Below are 19,029 nucleotides of genomic sequence, written 5' to 3'. Positions count from 1 at the left end.
CTAGGTCCCGCAATGCTTGTGTACCCTAGACCTCAACATACCTGTGTACTCTAGCATCCCACCATGCCAGTGTACCCAAGTCTCCAACATGTCTATGTAGTCTAGTCCCCACCAAGTCTCTCTACTCCAGTCCCCACCATGCCTGTATACCCTAGCCCACACAATGCATGTATACTCTAGACTCCACCATCCCTGTAATACTGCCAAAAATCTATCATACTGCCAAAAAGAGCAATAAACCCAAGGATTGGGAGGGCTTCAGAGACCAACAAAGAAACGTAAGAAACTGATTAGGAGGGACAAAATGGATTATGAGTGCAAACTAGCTAGGAACAGACTGCAAAGGTTTTTACAGGTACATAAAGAGGAAGAGACTAGTAAAAGCTAATGTGGGTCCATTACATACAGAGACAGGAGGAATTATAATGCAGAATAAAGATATGGCAGAGTCATTAAACAAATACTTTGCTTCTGTCTTCATGTTAGAAGACACTGAAAACTTACAAAAATTGAGAGAAACCAAGAAGCTAATATTAGTGAGCATATTAGTGAAAAGATTGACTGGGCTCAAAATTGCTAAGTCCCCAGGACCAGATGGGTTTCACCCAAGGTTGCTGTGGGAGATACGAGTTCAAATAGCGGAGGCTTTGGCCATTATATTTCAATCGTCGTTGGACACAGGAGTGGTGCCAAGAGACTGGAGAGTGGCTAATGTTACCCCACTCTACAAAAAGGGGCAGAAAAACAAAGCCGGAAATTACAGGCCAGTCAGCCTAACCTCGGTAATAGGAAACTACTGGAGACCATAATCCGGGATAGAATAAATCTCTACTTAGAGGAACACAACGTAATTAGAGACCCCCAACATGGATTTGTTAAAGGCAAATCTTGCCTAACAAATCTAATAGAATTTTTTGAAGAGGTGATTGCGAGGGTTGATGAGGGAATTGCGGTGGACATTATTTACATGGATTTTAAAAAGGCTTTTGACACAGTACCGCATAAGAGGTTAATAATAAAACTGGAGGCTCACAGTATTAAGGGGACAGTAGCCGTTTGGATTAGGAATTGGCTGAGTGACAGAAAGCAGAGGGTGGTGGTTAATGGGTGTTTCTCGCTTAGCTTAGCTATGAGGACAGTGGAGAAGTTAGGACTTTTCCCATGAGAGCAGAGAAGGTTACGCGGGGACCTGATAGAGGTCTTCAAGATCATGAAAGGTTTCGACAGGCGAGATAGGGAAAAGCTGTTTCCGCTGGTAGGTGTGTCTGTGTCCCGTGGTCACAGTCTGAAGATATCTACCAAAAGAAGCAGAGGGGAGGTTAGAAGAAATTTTTTCACTCAGCGAGTTGTTAGAATTTGGAATGATCTGCCCGAAAGGGCAGTGACATCCGAGAGGTGCAGGTAGATTCATTAGGTTAGTTTCTGGGAGGAGGGGGTTGAGCTATGAGGAGAGGTTGAGTAAACTAGGCCTATATTCTCTAGAATATGGAAGAATTAGGGGTGATCTTATAGAAACATATAAGATTCTTATGGGGCTTGACAGAGTAGACAGTGTGAGAATGTTTCCCCTGGTAAGTGAATCTAGAACTAGCGGTCACAGTTTTAAGATTAAGATTAAGCCTTTTTGAACAGTTGAGGAAACACTTCTTCACTCAGAATAGAATCATAGAATCGTACAGCACAAAAAGAGGCCATTCAGTCCATCGAGTCTATGCCGCTCTTTGAAAAGAGCAATTAATGTCAGTCCCACTCCCCAGCCCTTTCCCCATAACCCTGCAAACCCATTCTCCTCAAATACCCGTCCACCGCATTTTTAAAAGTAGTTAAAAATCGGCCTCGATCACCCTTTGAGTTTCGAACAACTCACTGTGTGAAAAAAATTCTTCTCACTCCACTTAGCTCCTTTTAGAAATTATTTTAAATCTGTGACCTCGAGTCACTGACACACCCACCAGTGGAAACAGTTCTTCCCTTTCTAACCTATCAAGTCCCTCATGATTTTGAAGACCTCTATTAGATCTTCTTGTAACCTTCTCTGCTCCAATGAGAATAATCCCAGCCTCTCCAGCCTTTCCTCATCATCACGGTCCCTCATTCCTGGTACCATCCTCGTAAATCTCCTCTGCACCCTTTCCAATGCCTTAACATCCTTCCTACAGTGTGGTGTCCAGAAATGGGCGCAGTATTCTAACTGAGGCCTACAACAACAATAAGAAGATTGCACTTATAGAGTGCCTTTCATTTCGGGAGGACGTCCCAAAGCACTGATCAGTCAGGTGCCGGGTTCTGAGCATGGGGGAGGGGTGGGGTAGGGGTGAGGGATGGCAGAAAGGTGGGAGGGAGACCGACCTTGAAGGAGGCAAGAGAGGAAGCATGGCAAAGGGACCGTGGGATGGAGTTCCAGAGTGTGAGGCAAAGAGACTGAAAGCCCAGCCACCGATGGTAGGATGGGTCAGGCGGGAGACATGGAGCAGGCCGGAGCCTGATGAACAGAGGGAGCGGGTAGACTCGTAGGGAGTCAGCAGGTCAGAGACGTATGGTCCCTGACCAGGTCCATCTTCCTCAACCTCCGCCCATTACCCACCTCCAACTGTACCTTACCCCCGATGCAGCCGACACGTCCATGAGTTTGTCATCTCCTGATTTGACTTCTCAAATGCCCTCCTCTTCGGTCTCCCCAAATCCATCATCCACAACATCCAACTGGATTAAAATGGACACTAAATTGGATGCTGCTCATCTATCTGTTCTGGAGCATTTGGCTAGGTCAACTTAAATCATTGTGAACTATGCGTCGCTACATAAGCATTACTATAATGTATTTTTTTAATTACTTAATCTATTATTAATCTGAATTAATAGAAATCTATATTTTTGTACAATATTTGTGTCAGTCCTTACCTCACCACAGTCACAAATTTAAATTAACCCTTACCGATGGATGCTAAAGATTCCATGGCACTATTCGAAAAGAGAATGGAGTTTCTCTCTCCTAGTATCCTGGCCAAATAAAGTCATGTTTGCTTCATGATTGTTTCAGAAAAATTTCTGGGTGAAAATTGGCTGCTATGTTCACCCACAAAACAGTCACTACACTTTACAGTGAATCTTGTGAAGTGCTTTGAAACATTGAAGTGAAAGCCGCTATATCGAAGCTAAGAATTATTATACTCACTATTTCTGCAGAGTAGCACATTATACTCGTGTTCAGCGACTGATTATAGTCAGCCTGCCCCTGGCTTCTAGCGCTACATTGGAGTATCATCTTAGACTGTGTGATTCCAAGTCCTGACATGGGGCTTGAAGCCACAACCTTCTGACTGAGAGGAGAATGTGCTATCAGAGCCAGGCTGACACACACACAGACACTAAGCCAGACTGACGCATAATACTACAAGAACTCGCATTTACATGGACACTGCCTCAGAGAGCTTAGCGGTAGCAGAGTCTGATGCCGAGCCGGGGGGAGGTGACCACAGTGCAGGAGTCGAAAAGCAATTTCTTCTGGTATGGTCTGAAGAGGGTGAAGGCAGAGGGTTAGGGACAGAAGGACGAAGGTTGGTACATGGCTGAAAGAACGGTTGTCAACGGTCAACCCATATATATACACATATACACACAACATCCATAAATACCACCCAAAAATTACCCAAACAAACTTGGTTGTTTTTTTTATATCAGGAAACTAATTACAAAAAGCCATAGAAGAGAAGGTGTGGAAGCCAGTCCCATCTATAGCACTTTGTGTTTTATATATACACAGAGGTACGTCATTCACTGAAGTCAAGCACAGTACAAAATAACACCTCAAAGAAGCAATAATACATTGGAGCCCATATTATTGGTTTGGTTTCAATCCTACAGAATGATAGTGGGGAGAAGGGATAGCAAAAAGGCAGGTGAGAGGGGGAGGGAACAGGGGAAAGGATTCAGAAAATCGTAGAAGCTTCCAGATCCTTCCCTCAGGATGGACTGGGGACAGAACAGAATGGCAAAAACAACAGTATTTTTTTTTGCTTGGAACAATAAGGACATGGGGGAAATACAGACAAAAGCAGAAACTGGTTTGAAAACTCCTCGTTGCTCTGTGACTTGTAATCAAGACTGAGCCATATAAAACCATGTAATTTGAGAGGGAAAAAACTGCTCACTTATAGTTTTACACACTCTTTATCTTTCATAAAAAGTGAGGCTAGCAGGGATGGGAGGGGACAGATTTCCCTTTCTCTCTCCACCACTGCTCCTCGCTCTCTCTTGCCCCAGCTTCCCACTCCAACTCCCTTGCGCAGACTTGTCAGTTGGGACCCCAGTAAGCGGCACTGTTGTAAGCTGATTTGTTGGTCTGGGACTTCTGCTGGATGCTGCTGGTCTGATTCCGTTGTCCTGTTACACTCTGCAAACAAAAGACAAAGAGTGAGGTGGGGAGGGGGACCCGACCTATTGTTAACACTGCCAAGAGGGAATGGGAAGGAGAGGAAGGAAGAAGGAGGGGGGAGGGGGAGGGAGGAGAGAAGAGGGAGGAAGATGGGAGGGAGGGAAGAGAGGGAGACAGGAGGGAGGTAGGAGGGAGGGAAGGAGGGAGAGAGGAGGGAGGAAGGGAACGAGAGAGAGAAAAAAAGAAGGAGGGAGGGAGGAGAGGGTGAAAGGATGGAGGGAGAGAGGATGGAGAGAGAGAGATAGAGAGAAAGGGAGGGAGAGAGGTGATTGAGACAGTAGGGAGAGAGAGAGAGAGAGAGAGAGGAGAGAGGGAGGGAGGAGAGAGCTGACCTGGCTGTCTTGCTGCAGGTGGAGGATCTGCGAGTGTATCTGCTGTTGATGGGGGGTCAGGATATGCATGAAGGGGGGAGGATAGCCGGCTGCGGTGGCTGCACTGACAGGTCCCCCACTCCCCAGGGCCGAGGGCAGGTTAAACGAGGCTGTGGGAGTTCCAGTGTGGAAAGTCTGCTTGTCAAAAGACTAGAGAGAGAGAGACAGAAAACAAGCAAATCAGAGATTTCACTTTTTTTGATCAGGCGGGTGTCAGAAACTCATCATCCTCATCAGGGTGATGAGCCGGGTGTCTGACACACACACACGGAAATCCGTCACCGTGACCAGCCGGGTGTCTGGTACATATGAAAACCTGTCACCGTGATCAGTCGGTTGTCTGGTACATATGGAAACCTATCACCGCGATCAGTCGGTTGTTTGGCAAACACAGAAACCTATTACCATGATCAGTCGGGTGTCTGACGGACACACAAACCTATCACAGTGATCAGCCAGATGTCTAACACACATAGAAAACATCAGTGTGTCTGACACACACACAAACAGAAACTCATAAACGTCTGAAACACATCGAAACTGATCACCATGATCAGTCAGCTTTCCAACACACACAGAAACCCATTACTTTGATGAGCGGGTGTCGGACACACACATAAACTCATCACCGTGATCAGCCAGGTATCTGATACATACGGAAACACGCCACTGTTATCAGCCTGATGTTTGACACACAGTAATTCATCACTATGAACAGTTGGTGTCTGACACATACAGAAACCCGTCACCGTGACCGGCCGGGTGTCTGACACACACGGAAACCCGTCACTGTGACCGACCGGGTGTCTGACACACACAGAAACCCGTCACCGTGACCGGCCGGGTGTCTGACACACACACACGGAAACCCGTCACCGTGACCGACCGGGTGTCTGACACACACAGAAACCCGTCACCGTGACCGGCCGGGTGTCTGACACACACGGAAACCCGTCACTGTGACCGACCGGGTGTCTGACACACACAGAAACCCGTCACCGTGACCGGCCGGGTGTCTGACACACACACACGGAAACCCGTCACCGTGACCGACCGGGTGTCTGACACACACAGAAACCCGTCACCGTGACCGGCCGGGTGTCTGACACACACGGAAACCCGTCACTGTGACCGACCGGGTGTCTGACACACACAGAAACCCGTCACCGTGACCGGCCGGGTGTCTGACACACACACACGGAAACCCGTCACCGTGACCGACCGGGTGTCTGACACACACAGAAACCCGTCACCGTGACCGGCCGGGTGTCTGACACACACGGAGACCCGTCACCGTGACCAGACGGGTGTCTGACATGCACGGAAACCCGTCACCGTGACCAACCGGGTGTCTGACACACACAGAAAACCGTCACCATGACCAGCCGGGTGTCTGACACACATGGAAACCTGTCACCGTGACCAGCCGGGTGTCTGACACACATGGAAACCCGTCACCATGATCAGTCGGGTGTCTGACACACACGGAATCCATCACCGCGATCAGCCGGGTGTCTGACACACATGGAAACCTGTCACCGTGACCAGCCGGTTGTCTGACACACATGGAAACCCGTCACCATGATCAGTCGGGTGTCTGACACACACGGAATCCATCACCGCGATCAGCCGGGTGTCTGACACACATGGAAACCTGTCACCGTGACCAGCCGGTTGTCTGACACACATGGAAACCCGTCACCATGATCAGTCGGGTGTCTGACACACACGGAATCCATCACCGCGATCAGCCGGGTGTCTGACACACATGGAAACCTGTCACCGTGACCAGCCGGTTGTCTGACACACATGGAAACCCGTCACCATGATCAGTCGGGTGTCTGACACACACGGAAACCTGTCACCGTGATCATCAGTGTATCTGACACACACAGAAATCTATCACCGTGGTCAGTCGGGTGTCTGACACGCACAGAAACCCATCACTCTGATCATCTAGGTGTCTGACATACACAGAAACCCATCACCGTTATCAGCTGCATATCTTGACACATACAGAAACCTGTAACCGTGATCAGCCGGGTGTTTGACACAAACAAATGGAAATCCGTCATCCTGATACGCCCAGTGTCTGACATGCACACACACAGAAACCTGTCATTATTTTTATTTTTATTTTTATTTTTATTTTATTTTTCATTATTTTTAGCCCGGTATCTGACACACACGAAAACCCATCACTGTTATCCGGGTGACTAACACACAGAAATCCTGACTGTGATCAGATGGGATGACTCAGCTGGAATCCCATCAGCCGGGTTTTTGACACAAACACACACAGAAACCATTTCATTGATAAGCCATGTGTCTCATACTATGCGGAAACCGATTACTTTGATCAGCTGGTATCTGACACACACACACAGAAACCAATCATCGTGATCAACTGGGTGTCTGACTCACACGGAAAACTATCACCGTAATCAGGCAGGTGACTGATAAAACACACAGAAACCTATCATCATAATCAGCTAGGTATTTGACATACACAGAAACATAAATATCCATCATTGTCTGACACATACAGAAACCTATTTAGCAAGTCTGCAAACCATACTGAACTTCATGTCTGCCACCTACACATGGAATTCTCCGCGTCCAGGATGCACTCAGTAAGAATGTGTCCACCTGTGTATTTATGTGTATGTATGGCACAGTGCCCTGTGTGAATGTATGACTTGGGTGGGTCTCTTGGGTGAGGGCACATACCTGCTGGGTCTTTGTGTACACAGATCCTGAGATGTCGGGAACGCCCGTGTTACTTGAGGTAACTGACACACCAGCTTTACAGCAAGAGAGGAGAGAAAGGGAAACAGGGATTCAAAACTCAGCAGAATCCTTCAGAATCTCTTTGGTTCGTACACTACTCAACCCCAATCCCTCTCCCTTCCAATGCTTCCCCCTCCCCCACATACCCGTGCTGTAACTGTGCGTGCCATAGCCACTTGCTTGCTGAAAGGCTGCCGCAGAAGCGTTGACATTCACATTCACTCCATGCTGTTTGGAGGTTGATGGAGAGACCTACATGGAGAAACAGAGAGTCAGAGGAGCAAGGGAGAGAGAAAGAACAAGAGTGAGGAGCGAGAATGAGAGAGGAAGAAATAGAGAGAGCGCGAAAGAGACGGAGAGAGAAATGAGACAAAGAAAGAGGAGCAAGAAAATGAGGGAGAAAAAGTGGTCAGTAGGACTCAGAAAGATGAGGCAATTTACTCACAGTAACTTATTTGAGGGATTGTCAGCCAGGGCACCAACAGCACTGAGGGAGATCTTTAACATCAGTCCTGGAGTACAGTTTAACGTCTCATCTGAAGGATGTTGTTTACGACAATTGATTTTCTCTCTCTCTCTCTCTCTCCCCTCAGCTCTGTGCTGGTGAGTCAGCCTGGATCGTGAGCTCAGAAACCTTGACATGGGAGGGGGGCTTGAACCCACAAGCCTTAACTCAAAGACGAGAGAGAGGGAGGGAGAGCGACCCTGGCTGGAAGCACAGCGAGCTGAGGGGAACAAGAGGTACTCACAGCAAACATGGCGGGTCCATACTGGAAAGTGTTGGGGAGGCCGGGGACCCCAGCGTAGTAGGGGAGACTGGTATAGCTGTAGCCGGGGGGCAGGGCGGGGTTCAGGAATGTCTGCTGGGTGGTGTGGTGAGGCTGGGTCTGGCTTGGCTGGGACAGCGTGGTGGTGGGAGCTGGTGATGGGGCATCTCCCCGGCCAAACTTAGACAGGTCACCTGTGGAGAGCGGGGCAGACAGTTACACATATAATAATAATAATCCTTACATTTGTTATGACATATTATCAGATCTTTGAGATGGCTCAAAGCGCTTCACAAGATACACTGTAAAGTGTAATGATTGTGTGTTTTGTAGGCAAAACACAGCAGCCAAATGCGAACAGCAGCATCCTACAAAGTCGTGGGTTGAGTGACTAAATTGAGTGACTTAAGTTTTTTTGAAGGGATTATTTACCCCCTGAAAGCAATCTGCCAATTGACCAACAACCCGGTTCCTACTGACTGCTGGTAAACAGAGATATGAGTGTGTCTGTGTGTGTGTCTGTGTGTGTGTGCCTGTTGGTCTCTGTGTGTGTGTCTGGGTGTGTGTCTATGTGTGAATGTCTGTGTGTGTGTGTCGTCTGTGTATGTGTGTGCCTGTGTTTGTGTGACTGTGTGTGTCTATGTGTGTGTGTGAGTTTGTGTCTGTGTGCCTGTGTGTGTGTCTGTGTGTGTCTCTGTGTGTGTGTCTGTGTGTGTATGTCTCTCTGTCTGTCTGTGTGTGTGGTTGTCTATATGTGTGTGCCTGTGTGTGTGTGTACTCGTGTACTGTCCCGCACCAGGCTTCGGGACCACATCACTCCCACCCTCGCTCGCCTCCACTGGCTCCCCATCCCCCAGAGGATTGATTTCAAGATCCTCATCCTCACCTACACGGCCATTCACGGCCTTGCTCCCTCCTACCTCTCCAACCTACTATCTCCCTACCTACCTGCCCGTACCCTCCGTTCCTCTGGCTCCGGTCTGCTCCACATCCCCCGCCCCAACCGCCCGACCATCGGTGGTCGGGCCTTCAGCCTCTCAGCCCCCAGGCTCTGGAACTCCATCCCCCAGTGCCTTCGCCGCTTCCTCTCTCTCCTCCTTCAAGACCGGTCTCAAAACCTTTCTCTTTGACTGAGCCTTCAGCTCCCCTCTTGACTCTCTTCCCCCTCCTCGCTCCCTCCCTTCCCTCCCCTCACCCTGACCATTTCCCCTTCTCGCTCCCTCCCTTCCCTCCCCTCACCCTGACCATTTCCCCCCTCCTCGCTCCCTCCCTTCCCTCCCCTCACCCTGACTATTTCCCCCCTCCTCGCTCCCTCCCTTCCCTCCCCTCACCCTGACCATTTCCCCCCTCCTCGCTCCCTCCCTTCCCTCCCCTCACCCTGACCATTTCACCCCCTGTGCTTGGGTCCTGACCCAACTGTCCAGCGCCTTGGGATGTCCTCCCGACGTGAAAGGCGCTCTATAAATGTCTGTGTCTGTGTGTGTGAGTGTCTGTTTGTGTATGTGTGTGTCTGTGTATGTCTGTGTGTTTGTGTGTGTGTTTATGTATGTGTGTGTCTGTGTGTGTCTGTGTGTGTGTGTCTGTTTGCGTATGTGTGTGTCTGTATGTGTGCGTATGCGTGTCTGTATGTGCGTGTGTCTGTGTATGTGAATAATTTCTCCTTTGACTCATCATATTAAATATCTCAATCAGGTAATCCCTCAGTCTGCTTTGTTACAAGTTTCTCCAGGCACCAAATCATCCCCCATCCATGGTACCATCTCAGCAAATCTTATTTGCCCTTGATATCTTTGGTAAAGTAGAATGACCAAAACCTGACAAGGTATTGCGGAGTCTGGCAGCTAAGCGGTGGTTGAATCAGATAGTGTAGATATATTTAAGAGGAAGTTAGATCTTCAAGAGTGAGAGGGGAATAGAAGAGCATGGGAGAGTGTAAATGGCTGCATGTCCCATTCCTGTGCATTCACCTGCGTTGTACCCTAGGGCTCCATTCTTGGCCCCCTCTCCTTCCTCATCTAAAGAGGAGGGCAACCAAAATGATTGAGGGAATAGAAGGACTGTACTATGAGGAACGACTAAGTAAATTGGCCATGTTCATGCTGAAAAAGAGATTTTCGTCTAGCATTTCTTATGCTCTTATCTACATACTCCCTCTTGATGTCATCCGCAGACACGGAGTAATCTTTAACATGTATGTGGCTGACACACAATTCTTCTTCTCCTTCACCAACGTCTTCACTCCTGCGGCTCTGACCTCCTCAACTATCCCAGCCTTTCCCTCAACTCACTGAACCTGTTTGCAATCTAGGCGTCAGGTTCAACCCACAGCTGTCCTTCCTTCACCACGTCCCTGGTCCTTGACCAGGACCATCTTCCTTAACCTCCACCCATTACTCACCTCAAAGTGTATCTTACCCCAGAAGCAGCCGACACGTCCAAGAATTTGTCATCTCCTGTTATGTCAGGGGTGGGCAATTATTTAGGCTGGTGGGCAACTTCACGAGTTTTGTTAACTTTTGAGAGCCACACACTTATTCTAGATACAAATGCTTAATCGCAGCTCAAAATCAAGCTTTATACTTGAACATGTATAAAATAAAGTCTATATAATTGACATTCATTAAAATTAGGTTAAATAATAACAACTCATTGAGCAGACATTTATTCGATATTTATTCATTTATTCACATATTGATGAGAGTGTGAGAAGCTCACTCAATGGGAAGAATGAAAGTGCTGATGTGCGTTAACCAGACAATTGAAGTCAGGCATTTCTCCATTGTTGTAGTGCAGAGAACTGCTGCAAGATGGTCATCAGTCATCACAGATCTGTTTCGATTTATTGAATTTTATCACAGAAAATGTCTCCTCGCATATGTATGTTGATCCAAACAGCACAAGCATCCTCTAGGCATGAGCTTTTATTTTTGGAAAGATATATTCATTAAGAGAGGTGTAAAACCTGGGAAGCGGCACTGATTTGAATTGCTCCGCAAGCGATGGATCATATTGCAAGTCAATAAGTTCAAGTTGGAAGTCAAATACAGTTTTGTTAACATCCAATGAGAAAGGTGAAGAGACCAAAGACAGGTCATTTTTCATCAAATTGAAATCCTGGAATCAGTGCGAAAATTCGGCATACCAAGTAGTAACGAAGTATATTTTTTAAGGCTTTGATCGCAAACAGTAATCTGCTGCAAAGTTAGAAAGTAGACGAACAGCCTGCTTCCTATCTGACACGATAAAAGAAATAATTTTGTCATAAATGACTTGACACTGGAATGCAATTGTGCACAAAGTCCCCTTCTGTTGCTATTTTGAATTCAGTTCATTCTTGTGGCCCATGATATCAATGGCAAAAGCGAAATCAGAGAGCCAATTCGCATCATTCAGCTGTGGGAAATCTGAATCTTTTTGTTTCATGTCCAAAAATCAATCAACCTCTGTTCTCAGTTCCTACACTTTTTTGAAGACCTTTCCTAAACTAAGCCATCTTACAGTCGTGAGATACAGAACATCCGTGTGCTTGGATTCCAATTCCTCAAGCAGAGGTACAAATTGCCTGTGGTTTACTCCTCTTGCTTGAATTTAGTTGATCACTTTCGTAACTATGTCCACGCCATTGCTTAGTTTTAGCACACTCTTACAGAGGAGAGTGGATAATAGGTGGAATGGTGGATAATGCAGTGTAGAAAAACAATATTCTGTCCTGGATTTGTTTCTTTGACTTGATCTTGAATTCTTTTCAGTAACCCAACATTTTTGCCTGTCAGATTTGGGCTTCCATCGGTGGTCACATTTACCAATTTTTTCCACTCTACTCCTGATTTTACTTCTCCAGTTGTCGTAACTTTCATTGACTGCATTGATGTCAATTCTTCTGTTAGCTCAAAATGTTTGGTGATGCCTCGAATAAAAATTTTCAACTGGGCTGTGTCAAAGACATCACAACTCTCATTGAGTGCCAGTGAAAAGCATGCAAAATTGCTTACTTTATTTTGGAACTGCAGATACTGGTTCTCAGAGATATTCTCGACATGTCTCATAATAGTTCGCCTTGACAAGCTAATGTTGTTAAACTGCTTTTTCTTGTCTGGGCATAAAATTGAGGCAAAGTCAACCACATATTCCTTAATAAATTCTCCTTCAGAGAATGGTTTGCTGTTCTTGGCAATTTTGTGTGCAATCATGTAACTCACTCTTGTAATCTCATCCTGGGTTTCAAATTGTTTTGTGAAAAAGCTTTGCTCTTTTTGCATTCGAACAACCATCTCATCAACTTTCTTTCCTTTCTCTTCGACAGAAATGTTCTTGCTCTCAAAATGACGATTCAAGTAGTAGTCTTTAAGCATGGCCACACTTTCTTTGCAAATTAAGCACAGCTTTTCCACCCACAATGATAAAAAAATATTTAGAAGTCCATTGTTTGTCGAACATTCGGCCTTCAGCATCCACTTTCCACTTCGACCATCTCATTTTGATAAATGTCCTCCTCAGTGAGAAGCATTGCTGTGGTTACCGCGTATGTGTTTGAAAATTTGCCGATTCGTACATTTCTGATGTAAGCCTGATTCAACACTTAAGGGAGCGTGTGCACAACTAGGCCATGTGATTGGCTGATGCTCCCGGTCAGATTCAAATGCGAAATCTGTGAGACTTTCTGGGACTGAACGCATTATAGATTTTCTACAGCTGGACACAACGAAGGGTCAGATACAATCATTGGGTGGCCGGATATGGCCCACGGGCTCTCTTTTGTCCACTCCTGTGTTATGTGCTCTGGGGTGCTCCCCTTCCTGAGGGGTGCAATATAAATGCAAATTGTTGTTGATGTTCTTATAAAGGAAATGGTGAGGATCCTTATGGAATAAAACTTGCATAACAATAACAAAAACACTTAAGATTTCTTTCAACAGTCGTCTTTTATAAATCAGATAACAACTAATTGTAACTTTTCTTAGTCCTAAATAATCCTAAATCCTTTGTAAATTGTCTCCGAGCTCGTAACGCGCTACTGCACTTACCGGCTATGTTGAAGTACGCATTGTATGTGATACGATTTCTGAAAGTTTGCCTGTAACTCATACAGTACTTTTTATAATTCTAGTTATGTTGCTGACTGATACGATTTATCTGAATTTTACTGTATCGACATAGACACAGAATGATTGGGTTCAGTGTCCTTTGTCCGTACTGTACATTTTGCGTGAATCTTGGTAGGCGGGTTTCACAGTTCTGAGATGAATGCACGCTTACCGGGGTAGGCAGTACTTGACAGGCCTGCTTCTCGTCCTGTGATTGGGGTTGTAGGATTGGCGAATGGGATCCCATAATAATCCTAAGAGAGAAAGAGAGACAATTAGGTGCAGTCACAAATAGATTGTGCAGACCAGACCAGCCATCTCTCAATAAACTCACCCCATCAGCAGGCTTTTAGCCCTCTGGCACCTACTCTCAGGAGTGGGGACCACCCTGACGTCACTCGAACTCACTCCCTCCCTCCTTCGCTTACCTTGTTGAAGGTCCGTCTCAAGACCCAACTTGTTGACCACACTTTTGGTCATCTTTCCCCTCCCCTAGTTTGGGTGCTGAGTTAATATTGTTGAGTGTTTTGGCATGTCCCCCTGACATGAAAGGCATTGACATAGAAATATCAATTGTACTGTGTTGCCTCATAGACTCCCAGTATTCTGAATGTGGTGTTCACACTGACCGCAACAATCTCAGCTAAACCATAGTCTCTGTACATTAGCAAAAATTCTACAACTCGCTATCTATTATGTGCGTGTGTGTGAGACTGTGAGTCTGTAGGAAAACATGGCATCTGGACCTAAGTTCCCAAAAACTGCCAGTGGCGAAGCGAACAAGTGTTTGATGTGAGATATTCTGGAGTCCTGTAGCTCAGTGGTTAGAGCACACCCTCCCAAGCGAGAGACCTGGGTTCGATTCTCGGGCAGGGCAAAACTTTGGGCAAGTTTCCTTACTCCACACGTCCCTGTGCACCTAACAGTAAGTAAGAACCCAGTTGTTAGTCAATTGGTGGATCACTTTCCAAAGATAATAATTCCTTCAAAAAAATAATAACTTTCTCTGTCAATTCAAGACGGTTTATGGAACACTGCTGCACAATTGGCTGCTGTATTTTGCCCACAGTCAATTCACTTTACAATGTATTCTGTGAAGTACTTTGAAGTATCTAGAAGACGTGATAAAACACTGTATCAAATGCAAGGATTATTATTATTGTTGTTGGCTAGGACACCAGGAGAGAGAAACTTCCTTCTCTCTTCTAAAATCATAGTGGGAACATCTAAAATCAACAGACCTCAGATGTGTATGCGTGTGTGTATGTGTGGGGGGGCAGGGGGGAGTGGGGGAGATGGAGCAGGTGAGGTGAAACGTCTCACCCAAATGGAACTGTGCCTTGTACAATGCTAGAGCGAGTGACTGGGCCAAGAGTGGTCCCAGGACAGAGGAGAGACTCAGGAAGCAGAGTAAGCGACTTACCAAAGGAAACCTGGTTTGAAGCATCTGCAAATCATCATAGCCGTATACCTGTGGCTGAGAGAAGAGAATCAGTTAGGCTGACGTTACAGCCATGATCAATGATACTCTCCGGCACTGCTCATACATCACTCCCCTGCCCTCTCACTCTGGACTCTCAGAGACAAAGAGGGTGAAAGACTCAGACAGGGAGACAGAGATTTAGGCAGAGATTCTAACAAAAAGAGAATCAGATAAAAATGTAGGCAGCGATTCAATCTGAAAGAGTGAGATAGAGACAGACTCTGATAGAAACAATGAAACACTCAGCCAAAGAGAGTGGGAGACTTAGACAGAGACTCAGGCAGAGAGAGAGAGAGAGAGAGACTTAGCCAGAAACACAGACTGAGAGACTCAGTGAGACAGAGACTCAAACAGAGAGACAGAGTCCCAGACTGAGACACCAAGACAGACAGACAGACAGAAAGAGAGACTCAAGCAGAAAGAATGAGAGAATCAGACAGAGACGGGGAGAATAAGAGAGACTCAATTTAGAGAGAGACTCAAGACAGAGTGAGACTCAAGACATAAAGACAGAGACTCAGGCAGAAAGATTGAGGAACACAGACAGAGACTTAGGCAGAGACCTGACAGAAAGAGTGAGAGACTCAGACAGACAGGCAGGGGGCAGGCAGGCAGAGACACTCAGGCAGAGACAGAGAGACAAAGATAGAAACACTGAAAGACTCACTTAGAAAGACTGAGACTCAGACAAAGTCAAGATATTTAGATAGTGAGACAGAGAGGCTCTGATAGAGACAAATAGACAGACTCAGCCAGAAAGAATGAGACTCAGAGTGAGAAACTCAAACAGAGACTCAGACAAAGAAACAGAGAGACTCAAACAGGCAGGCAAGCAGGACAGGGCAGGCAGACAGAGACAGAGAGACTCAGGCAGAGACACAGCGACTCAGCCAGAAAGTCTCTTTGAGACAGAAAGTGAGAGACTCAGATAGACAAGAGACACAGGCAGTGAGACAGAGGGACTCAGACAGAGACTCAGACAAAGAGACTCAGACGGAGAAAATGGTAGACACAGAAGAACTAGGCACTGGCTGAAGTCTCTCTGTGTCTCTGTCTTGAATCTCACTCTGGCTGAGTCTCTCTGTCTGTCTGAGTCTCCCGGAGTTTCTCATTATTTTTGTGTGAATTTTCCTGTCTCTGAGTCTCTCTGTCTGAGTCTCACTCTGCCTGAGTCACTATCTGAGTCTCTCACTCTGTTTGAGTTTCTCTATATGAGTCTCATTCTTTCTGTCTGGGTCTGTCTCTATCTGAGTCTCTCTGTCTCACTGTCTGAGTATCTGCCTCTCTGCCTGAGTCTCTCATTCTCTCTGAGTCTCTCTCTCTCTGAGTCTCTCGCTATCTTTCTCGAGTCTCTGTCTGAGTGTTTCTGTCTGTCTGTCTGTCTATCTGTTTGTTTCTCTGTGTGAATCTCTCTGTCGTGAGTCTCTGTCTGAGTCTTTCACTCTCTCAGTCTCTGTCTGTTTGTCTGAGTCTCCCTCTGTTTGAGTCCCTCGGAGTCTCTCACTCTCTGTCTGAGTTTCCCTATCCCTGTCTGAGTCTCTCTCACTCACTGTCTGAATCCAATTCTGAGTCTCTCACTCTGTCTGAGTCTCTTACTCTGAGTCTGTATCTGAGTCACTCTTTCTGGCTGAATCTGTCTGTCTTAATCTCTCTCTGTCTGAGTCTCTTAGCCTCTCACTGTCTTGAGTCTCTCTGAGTTTGTCTGAGTCTCTCACTGTTCCTGTTGAAGTTTCTGTCTTGAGTCTCTCTGTCTGATTCTGTCTGAGCCTCTCACTCTGTCTGCGTTTCTCTGTCTGAGTCTCATTCTTTCTGTTTGAGTCTCAGTGGAGTCTTTTGTCTCTCTTCTGGGTATCTCACTCTTTCTGTCTGAGTCTCTCATGCTGTCTGCCCAAATCTCTTTGTCTTTCTGTCTGAGTCTCTCATGCTGTGTGCCCGAATCTCTTTGACTTTCTGTCTGAGTCTCTCATACTTTCTGCCCCAGTCTCTTTGTCTTTGTCTGAGTCTCTTGTCTTTGAGTATCTGACTTTGTCTCAGACTCTAACTGCTTGTCTGAATCTCTCACTCTGAGTCCCTCTCTGTCTGAGTCTCTCAGAGTCTCTCTTTCTGTTTGAGTTTCCCTTCTCTCTGTCTGGGTCTCTCTGTGTTTCTGTCTGGGTCTCAGTGAGAGACTGAAGCCAAGAAAGAGAGACTCAAACAGAGAGACACAGACAGAGACACTCGGATAGAAAGAGTGAGGTACTCAGAAGAGTGAGAGACTCAGGCAGAGTGAGTTACTCAGACAGAGACTCAGATAGAGAGACTCAGACAGAGACAGGTAAACTCAGACAGAAAGAGTGGAAAAACTCAAAAAGAGAGACAAAGAGACTCAGACAGCAACAGCAACAAAATTACATTTGTATAGCGCCTTTCACATCGGGAGGACGTCCCAAGGTGCTGGACAGTGTACAGCATTTCAACAAGAGAGTGAGAGGCTCAGACAGAGCGTGAGACTCAGACAAAGAGTAGCAGACTTAGACAGAGACTTAAACAGACTGACAAAGAGACTCAGACAGAGTGAGACTCAGATAGAGAGACAGACTCAGACAGAGACAGAGAGACTCATACAGAGACAAGGAAACACAGTCAGAAAGAGTGAGAGACTCCGAGAGACTCAGACAAGCAGACAGAGAGACTCAGACCAAGAAACAGAGAGACTCCAACAGACAGACAGATGCACGCACGCACGCACTCACTCACTCACTCACTCTGTATGAGTCTGTGTCTGGGTCTCTCTCCCTGAGACTCACTTTGTCTGAGTCTCTGTCTCTTTCACTCTGTCCTAGTTCTTCTGTGTCTACCATTTTCTCCGTCTGAGTCTCTTTGTCTGAGTCTCTGTCTGAGTCCCTCTGTCTCACTGCCTGTGTCTCTTGTCTATCTGAGTCTCTCACTTTCTGTCTCAAAGAGACTTTCTGGCTGAGTCGCTGTGTCTCTGCCTGAGTCTCTCTGTCTCTGTCTGCCTGCCCTGTCCTGCTTGCCTGCCTGTTTGAGTCTCTCTGTTTCTTTGTCTGAGTCTCTGTTTGAGTTTCTCACTCTGAGTCTCATTCTTTCTGGCTGAGTCTGTCTATTTGTCTCTATCAGAGCCTCTCTGTCTCACTATCTAAATATCTTGACTTTGTCTGAGTCTCAGTCTTTCTAAGTGAGTCTTTCAGTGTTTCTATCTTTGTCTCTCTGTCTCTGCCTGAGTGTCTCTGCCTGCCTGCCCCCTGCCTGTCTGTCTGAGTCTCTCACTCTTTCTGTCAGGTCTCTGCCTAAGTCTCTGTCTGTGTTCCTCAATCTTTCTGCCTGAGTCTCTGTCTTTATGTCTTGAGTCTCACTCTGTCTTGAGTCTCTCTCTAAATTGAGTCTCTCTTATTCTCCCCGTCTCTGTCTGATTCTCTCATTCTTTCTGCTTGAGTCTCTCTTTCTGTCTGTCTGTCTGTCTTGGTGTCTCAGTCTGGGACTCTGTCTCTCTGTTTGAGTCTCTGTCTCACTGAGTCTCTCAGTCTGTGTTTCTGGCTAAGTCTCTCTCTCTCTCTCTCTCTGCCTGAGTCTCTGTCTAAGTCTCCCACTCTCTTTGGCTGAGTGTTTCATTGTTTCTATCAGAGTCTGTCTCTATCTCACTCTTTCAGATTGAATCGCTGCCTACATTTTTATCTGATTCTCTTTTTGTTAGAATCTCTGCCTAAATCTCTGTCTCCCTGTCTGAGTCTTTCACCCTCTTTGTCTCTGAGAGTCCAGAGTGAGAGGGCAGGGGAGTGATGTATGAGCAGTGCCGGAGAGTATCATTGATCATGGCTGTAACGTCAGCCTAACTGATTCTCTTCTCTCAGCCACAGGTATACGGCTATGATGATTTGCAGATGCTTCAAACCAGGTTTCCTTTGGTAAGTCGCTTACTCTGCTTCCTGAGTCTCTCCTCTGTCCTGGGACCACTCTTGGCCCAGTCACTCGCTCTAGCATTGTACAAGGCACAGTTCCATTTGGGTGAGACGTTTCACCTCACCTGCTCCATCTCCCCCACTCCCCCTGCCCCCCCACACATACACACACGCATACACATCTGAGGTCTGTTGATTTTAGA

The 19,029-nt window shown here is 46.5% G+C and overlaps 1 protein-coding gene across 1 annotated transcript; it reads right to left on the bottom strand.

Moving 5' to 3' along the window:
• Positions 1-3,657: 3,657 nt before the first annotated feature.
• LOC121852693 (ubiquitin-associated protein 2-like) lies at positions 3,658-17,770 on the bottom strand. The gene is made up of 8 exons (XM_042346585.1): positions 17,717-17,770; positions 14,871-14,924; positions 13,620-13,701; positions 8,346-8,557; positions 7,743-7,848; positions 7,537-7,610; positions 4,768-4,956; positions 3,658-4,393 (listed from the first exon to the last, which is right to left on the bottom strand). The coding sequence occupies exons 1-8, from the start codon at positions 17,768-17,770 to the stop codon at positions 4,295-4,297; spliced, it is 870 nt and encodes a 289-aa protein (XP_042202519.1). The 3' UTR covers positions 3,658-4,294.
• Positions 17,771-19,029: the final 1,259 nt, after the last annotated feature.

Source organism: Callorhinchus milii, unplaced genomic scaffold (assembly GCF_018977255.1).
Source record: "Callorhinchus milii isolate IMCB2004 unplaced genomic scaffold, IMCB_Cmil_1.0 Scaffold1057, whole genome shotgun sequence".
Classification (NCBI taxonomy): Eukaryota; Metazoa; Chordata; class Chondrichthyes; order Chimaeriformes; family Callorhinchidae; genus Callorhinchus; species Callorhinchus milii.
This window is presented reverse-complemented; position numbering and strand designations above follow the sequence as displayed.